Here is a 7,972-nt window from a genome sequence, read left to right on the forward strand (position 1 = left end):
ATTAAAAAATCTGGTATTATTGTCCCCCTCCTTCAACCACAACTCCTTAGACTTCTGCCTCCAAAAAATCTCTTTCCTCATCACCCAAGACTTGTAGGCCTCCCTTGCTCCATTTCTTGCTTCACATTCTTCCATATTTAAAGCTGCATATTTCTCCTTTTCATCTCAATACTCAACCTACATTAGAGCTTCACCATTTTTAGTCTTAACGAGCCCAAACTCTTCTTTATTCCAAATCTTTAGAATATTTTTAAGGGCCCTCAATTTAGCATCTAAAATGTAGCTGGATGTCCCTATAAAATTTAAACCCTTCCACCACATCTTCATCCTGTCTTTGAAACCCTTCTCCTCCAACCACATATTCTCAAATTTGAAAGGGGAAGGTCCCCTTTTCAACCCTCCTCTCGGGAAGTGATCCAAGACAAGTCTGGGAAGAATACTCTGCACAACCCCATTGCATAGATTATCCCAGTTGTCCGTCACTAAGAACCTATCCAACCTCGATTGGACCTGGTTATTCAAGCCTCCTCTCCAAGTAAACGGTCCCCCCATTAAAGGAAAATCCTTCAATTCCAAATCCTCTAACACTTCTAAGAATCTCCTCATTGAAGCAGTAAGCCCACCTCCCATACTGCGTTCCTCTGGAAACCTTACTAAATTGAAATCCCCTCTCACACACCAAGGGTCACTCCATAACCCTTTAACTAACCCAAGTTCCTCCTAGAAATCCTCTCTATCTCTACTACATACCGACCTATACACACCAGTGAACACCCACACTACACCATCCACACAATTTTTAAACTGACACGAAATTGAGAAAACCCCTTCTTCCCAGCCAACCAGCTCCACTAGTCTATTGTCCCAGAACACCAAAATACCCCCAGCTACACCCCTAGAATTGACTGCTCTCCACTCTATATTTCTTCCCACCCCTAGACTACGAACAAGCCTCGTAGTCATTTCTTAAATTTTAGTTTCCTGTAAACAAACCACGTTCACTCTCTGGGATTTAATGACTGACTTGATAATCTTCCTTTTATCCATATTATTAGCCCTTCTAACATTTCACGATAGAATTCTTATCTTCATTTACACCCTGATCCTGAAGCCCCTCCAAAAATACCCACGCTAAAGCCCATTTTTGCTTTTTTGTAGCTAACAGTCCACTCCAGCTTCTTGAGTTTCCTACTGGATTTTGAAGATTTTAAACTCGTCTTCCTGGTCACCCATTCCTTACCCTTTTGCTCAATTCTCCCCTTCATTCTCCTTAAGAAGTACAAAATTTCCTCTTCGAAGCCTTCCGTTGGCATACCCAAGCAGTGACTGAACCTCGCAAGACTGCTTGAACTCCACCCTTCATCACTTCTCCCTTCTTCCAGGTGATAGACATTCCTTTTCTCAAAAGGACTCGTAAAGTTCGACCCCACCGGGACAAGAGCTAACTTATTCCTTCTTTCAATGTCAACCGAGTCATAAGAAGGCTCACTCCAGCCTCCGAAAGCTGACGCAGCTCTGTTTCACCCCACACTCGGTGCAAACTGACCCAACTCCCCTTTCGCTCCATAATCAACCCCCTTCGATGCCCCTACAGCCTCGGCGTGGCCCCAGAGAGAAGAAGAAGAAGAGGATTCCCGAAGCCCCAAAGTAGAAGAATAAATAGGAACAACGTAATACCTGGAAGCCTCCTCCATCAGAGCCACGTCTGTGACCCTCCGACGACTCGACGTCAACTCCATGGCAACTTCAACTTCAACAGCCAAGAGCTTCGTATCCATCCCCCCTACACCCTCCGTGGGAGCAGACGGAGCCCTAGCCGAGGAGGGTCGCTCCAAAAATCTCGTGCCAGCCTTAATAAAAGTGGGCCTCGGAGACCCATCCCAGCCCGCCTCTTCAAAGCTGACGGACAATGGGCTTTGGCCCAAACCACTTCACCACTTAAGCCCAAGCAACCATTCTCTTTGAAAGCCTTCCTATGTGTAAAGAATGCTACTTTATTTCTTCAATTATTAAGTCCATGTGTAAAGACCATATACATAAGATAAAGTGTTAGAGTACATGATACATATTATGAACACAAATCTTGGTTTTAATTTCTCTTTTTATGTTCAACGGATATTTAAGGAAATGAAAGAAGATTTGTGTATATTTTCTAATGGGAAAAGTGAGTTTTGATTTACTAATTTGAAAAAAAAAATATAGAAAAAGGAATTCCAACTTATACAGGTAAGTTTTATCTTCGTCAATTTAAAAATATTTTAAAATACATACACTTATTCATAAGTTAGAAATTTATTTCTTAAAATACCTATTTAATTGATAATATTAAATAAAATTATCAAAAAATTAATTTATTATTTTAGTTTGACAAAAGTATTTTATAAATCAATATATTAAAATTTTTTCTTATATAATATGAGATACAAATAATTTTGAAAAAAAATTCTCCAAGATCCTCTAAGTGATAAATAAGATCTTTTTAAATAATTATGAATTAAACTTATTTTATTTTATTTTTTTATATATGAAATAAAAAAGGAATAATAAATTCATGTTATATTTGATTTATGAAAAGTTAAAGAAAATGGTTTTCTTATATTTATATGCTATGAAAAGTACCAAAAAATATTTCAAAAAAGGGAGAAAATTTTTTCCATAGAATTTTTTTTTTTTCTTTCTCTATTTCTTTTTCTCTATTTTCTTTCCTTCAAATTTATTAGGAATCAAACATACCTCCAAAAATTACTAAAAATAATTTATTTCCTTCAAATCTCATTTATATTTTTCTTCATTTTTCTTTGATTTTCCATTTTTTCGCTTCATTTTTGTTTTTTTTATTCTTTTCTTCCTATTATTATTTTTTGACTGGTTTTTCACAGCGTAGCACATATGGCGGGGATACAAGGGAATTTCTCATAGCAAGTACTTTAGGTTAACAAGCTGAGCTGAACTCAGCTCACAAAGTTCCAATCAAATGGGTTGTCCCATTTACCAAAAGAAAAATTGTTTCCCTCCATTCTGCATAAAGCAATCTGGAGTTCTCTGTCCTCATAATTGTTTATATGGGTTGATCCTTCACACCTGAATGAAGGAATATGTGAAGCAAGCTCCAATGTCTCAGCATCACTCTCCTCAAAAAGAAAGCAGTCCCTCACGTCTAACCTCACAAGCTCTCTGCAGCACCGCAGTATCATCACTAGATTCTTCTTCTCAATGGTTGCTCCTTTTAGAAACAAGTGCTTAATCTTTGGCAGATGCGTGACAATGGCGGACGCTTCATTGGCCCCGACGTAGGACTTTGGAAGCATTAGCTGAAAGAAATTCTTGCAATGAAGACTGATTTGAATGAGGATCTCTGGTACATAATAGGGGGCCCTCCTCAGTCTCAATACTTCAAGATTTTTCCAGTTTCTGATCAGCTTGGGAATGACACTTGCATTTTTGAGAGATAGATAACCATGGAGACCGAAAACCTTTAAAGCAGGACACCTGAAAAAACACAAAGAAAAAGAAACTCTACTGTTTTAAAAAACGGAAAACTGTTTTTCTAACTCAAAAACATTAAAGAACTGTTTCTTGAAACAACTCCCCAAAACTATTTTTGGAGAATTGTTTTTCAAAATGTTCCCAAATAGGTCTTTATATTTTCCTTTGATAGAAAATTTTAGTTAACTTACTCCTTAGCAGCATACTCCAACCCTTCTTCACTGCAGCGGTTGGGCAGCATAAGAGTAGTAGCACATCTACTGCTGCGATTGACGATGAACTTTATGAATGAAGTGATAGGAATTTCCTTTTGATATTCCTTTATTATCCTGTCTGCAAATGCCTCGAAGTTTTCTGGAAAAATAAGGTGTTGCCAGCACATAGGATGGAGGGTTGCTTTATACCATGATTTGCATACCAAGGGGACATCCAACAACAGTGTCTCCATTCCCACTTTCTGAAATACATTCACCAAACAGTTGATGTTTAACTCCTCCCACTTTCTTCGATCCCCAATCTGAGAAGATGAAACATCTAGAGTTATTTCTTCTTCATGGATTCAAATTCAATATAAGATGTATCCTATATATTTATATTTATAGATTCATGGCATTATAAGAAAGTTACGGTGTTTGGGACTCCACACACTTACGAAGTTGATATGATCAGGATGGACTAAGCCTTGTACAGTTTTCCACCAAGATTCTTCGGCTAGAATTTGAAGAAAGCAAAATATGGAAATAAAAACAACCTTAGTGAGTTTGGAAGTGTTTCTATTTGGAGTAGTTTTAGTTAGAAGTGTTTTCTATAAAAGAGTTTTTGAAATAATCACCTATCAAGTATTGTTTATGCGGAAAGCACTACAAGTGCTTTTCAATTTTTTTTAAAAAATGTTTTCTTAATTTTTTCTAAAGGCTGGTTTTTCTTTTCCAAAATCGCTTTTTTTAGTAAAAGTACTATTTTCTAAGGTCAATGACAAATAGAGAGAGTATTTGATAGTATTTAAAACTCTTTTATCATAAAAATTGCTTTTAGAGAAAACTCAGATGTTTAGTAAAATTCCGAAAACATTTCTAAAATGTTGAAAAATCACTTATAGTACTTCTTGAAAAAACATTTGATAAATGATGCTCTTAAAAATATTTCTGAAGAACATATTTTAATTAAAAACATTTCAAATGGAAACAACTTCCTAACACACCCTTAACTTCCATATGGTGATAATTTTAGAAAACGTTTCTAATATTTTTAACACTTCATATTTTTTATCTTTCAAATATTAGAAAAACTAGAAACGTTTTTTGGAATTACTCAAAAATACACTTTTAATGTTATAGAATTCATTTGCTTTTGCGTGTTTTCACTAAAGGAAAAATTGCATGCATAAAAGAACTAATAACATAAATATATATACCAGTACTTTGTTGTCGTCAATTTTAGGAGAATCATTTGAGAGCTTGGATGAAGTCTCCCCATTATTTTTACCATCATCACCCACCTCCACTGCATTAGTCTCTTTTGTTAGCAAAGCAGTTGCTTCAAGTACCCGTAAGGGTGCTGGTTCTTCCTCCAAATATATTTCTACACAGTACACTCCAGATCTGCTGGGCACTTCCAACAAAAGTTCCCCCCCCTCATCATTCTTTATAGGGATCGGTTTATACTCCTGTGAAGAAATAGGATATCTGCATATGATGTTCAACTCAAAATTCTGTCTGGCGATGGCGGTGGTTGCATAGATTTTGTCCAACAATCCAGCATAGGTAGTTCCATGGAACACCTTAATAGGCATGACATTCACCTTGGCACCTTCGTAAACAACATCATTCGATTCCTTTTTCACTCTCCCGTTCCAATAGCAATTCACTGCAACACCCGTCACAGCCATAATCTATACCATTCAGAGCCACAATATTAGAGAAACTATTGGGCATATAGAATTTAGATAACAAATGGCTAGAAAAAGTAATCGAAATGACTGAAATTTTGTCTAAATTTCAGTGATTTTCAGCAAGAATTTAAAGCAATTGGTCATCAAACATACTGACCAAACTGTAAGTATTTTCAACAAATCATTCACACAGACCACAACTGCAATCCAACCCAAATATAAATGGGTTCTCAAACCCATTTCTGTGTAGAATTTTCTAACTGTTTTACATCAATTTTCATTACTCCATTAATATAAGATATTATATTTTCTGAGGTTGCTCGCTTCGAAAAATGACCGGATTGGTGGATTGATGCTTGAACCTCATCCGTGAACTAAAATTCAACCAAAGAGAAAAACCGACCACTAGCCAAATATTGAGTACATGCAGCAAAATCTTCACAAATGAAGAGAAAGAAGAAATGTAAAACAATGGACTTACCTGAAGGTGATGAGAAACTGAAGCAACAAAAGCAGTGGGGAGAACTCAGAGGAGAAAGAGAGAGAGAGAGTAAAGTTAATCAAATCAGTGAGAATTTTCTTTTGCAATTTAAAAGCACATGTTCTTTATTCTAAGGAGCTCCTGCTGAAGCTTCCTTGTGGGATTGGCTGAAGAATAAAGAAGGAAAAGCAAAAGGAAAAAGAAAATAGAAGAATAAAAAAAAGGGAAAAACCTTTTAGGCACAAATGTTTACATCCCTCTTTAAATTGTGTAATATCTCATCATGATTTTTTATTTTATTTTATGAGAATTACTTTCCATATTCTAATTCTTCTTCGAGAAAAAAGAAAAAAGGCTCAATGCTCAATGCCCATAAGCTCCATCAGATAATGCTTAATGCATGATTGATCTTTTGCATTAAGATATCAAGTAAACAAAGTGGAAGACAATTACCAATAGAAGCCAAAAGTCAAATATAATTATATGTTTAGTTGAAAGCAATATTTATAAAGACATTACACAAAAGTCGAACAATATTAGCATATTTTGCAGTCTAGGTAGAGCAGCATTAACTCTTCAGAGTCACTAATAATTTGTCTTACATTACATAAAGAGGCACGCAAGCGAGTTTTTCATAGCGCTTTAGCTTATTAACAAGCCCACCTGAACCTCAACTGAAATCACAAACCGTCAAACAAATCATCATAATCGAATAAATCATAAACACAGTCATCGTGATTAATTTGATCGCAGTATAGCTCATGGTCAAGCCTGCGGTCACGCAGATAACTGGTTCCTATCTCAGGTATTATGCCCGACCCTTCACACATGAATACAGGAATATGTGAAGCAAGCTCCAATATCTCGGCATCATCATCACAAAAACCAAAGCACTTCCTGACGTCTAAATGAACAAGCTTTTTGCAGCCCTGCAATATCATCACTAGAGCTTCCTTCTCAAAAAATGAGTAATGTAGATCCAAGTACTTGAGTCTTGGCAATGAGGCCACAATGGCCGATGCTTCATCTTTCTCAATGGAGGCATGTGGAGCTGATAGCCAAATGAAGTTGTTGCAGTGAAGACCGATCTGTGGTAGGACAGATTTCATGTGAAATAGCCCTACATGAAATTTCCCTAGTCTCATCAGTTCCAAGCTTTTCCACTTGCTTAGTTTTGGAATAATATCTTCCATAGAAAAATTATTAAAAACCACATCCAAAGCCTTTAATCTGGGACACCTACAAATCACAATTCACTTCATATGAAGCCACTTCTTGAATTTTGGAAAATTTTAAGATCCACAAGTACTGCTCTGTAGAACTATAACTTAAAGTCAAAATGATGATGTTTTTCAATATAATAATGTAAAAGCCAAGATGCCTTACTCGTTTGCAATATACTCCAGTGCCTCCTCGGTGCAGTCTTTGGGGAGTTTGATGATTGTGGCACATCCACCGCTACGGTTAACTATGAACTTCATGAATGCAGTGACAGACAAGTTTTCTTGATATGTAGTCACTAACCTCTCTGCAAAGCCCCTGTCGGGGCTGTCTTCTTCCCATATATCGTCAGATTTGATGTATTCAGGAAAAATAAGATGCTCCCAGCACTGAGGTTCGCGGCTCGCTTTATACCAAGACTTACATACAAAGGGAACATCCAACAACAACGACTCCATTCCCACTCTTCCAAACACATTCACCAAAATATCCATGTTTAACTCCTCCCATTTTCGTCCCTCCATCTGAGAGTACAAATTAAAAATCATATTTCAAATTTATCATATTTTCTAATGCTATTTCATACTGGTTTTTTATTTCTATTCCAAACGTGCCCACCCAAACATTATATATATGATAATGTTCTCTTTCAAAATTTGTATTTATTTTAATTCATCTGTAAAAGATGATAGGGTTGATGGATAGAATCTTGAACCTCAAATCGATCTAACTCAACATGGGTAATTTGATTATCAACTAAAATTAAACATCTCAAAATAAAAAAATTCAAAGAAGGAACATATAAAAAAAAAATGCAGCAAAATTTGATGAATGAAGAGAAAGAAGAAATGCAAAATAATGGATTTAGCTCAAGCTAATCTGTGAGAAACTGA

At 36.1% G+C, this 7,972-nt stretch overlaps 2 protein-coding genes across 3 annotated transcripts; both read right to left on the minus strand.

The window, feature by feature from the left end:
- Positions 1–2,895: 2,895 nt before the first annotated feature.
- LOC132252645 (F-box/LRR-repeat protein At3g48880-like) lies at positions 2,896–6,027 on the minus strand. 2 transcript variants are annotated; one of them, XM_059734985.1, is made up of 4 exons: positions 5,859–6,027; positions 4,901–5,352; positions 3,678–4,003; positions 2,896–3,489 (listed from the first exon to the last, which is right to left on the minus strand). In XM_059734985.1, the coding sequence occupies exons 2-4, from the start codon at positions 5,276–5,278 to the stop codon at positions 2,952–2,954; spliced, it is 1,242 nt and encodes a 413-aa protein (XP_059590968.1). In that variant the 5' UTR covers positions 5,279–5,352; positions 5,859–6,027; the 3' UTR covers positions 2,896–2,951. The 2 variants fall into 2 exon arrangements, with proteins under 2 accessions (XP_059590968.1, XP_059590967.1); XM_059734984.1 differs by having other exon boundaries at positions 4,901–5,377.
- A 289-nt stretch (positions 6,028–6,316) lies between these two features.
- On the minus strand, positions 6,317–7,622 carry LOC132253196 (putative F-box/LRR-repeat protein 19). Its single transcript, XM_059734705.1, has 2 exons — positions 7,245–7,622; positions 6,317–7,097 (listed from the first exon to the last, which is right to left on the minus strand). The coding sequence occupies exons 1-2, from the start codon at positions 7,601–7,603 to the stop codon at positions 6,539–6,541; spliced, it is 918 nt and encodes a 305-aa protein (XP_059590688.1). The 5' UTR covers positions 7,604–7,622; the 3' UTR covers positions 6,317–6,538.
- Positions 7,623–7,972: the final 350 nt, after the last annotated feature.

This window comes from Vitis vinifera, chromosome 18 (assembly GCF_030704535.1).
Source record: "Vitis vinifera cultivar Pinot Noir 40024 chromosome 18, ASM3070453v1".
In the NCBI taxonomy this organism is placed as follows: Eukaryota; Viridiplantae; Streptophyta; class Magnoliopsida; order Vitales; family Vitaceae; genus Vitis; species Vitis vinifera.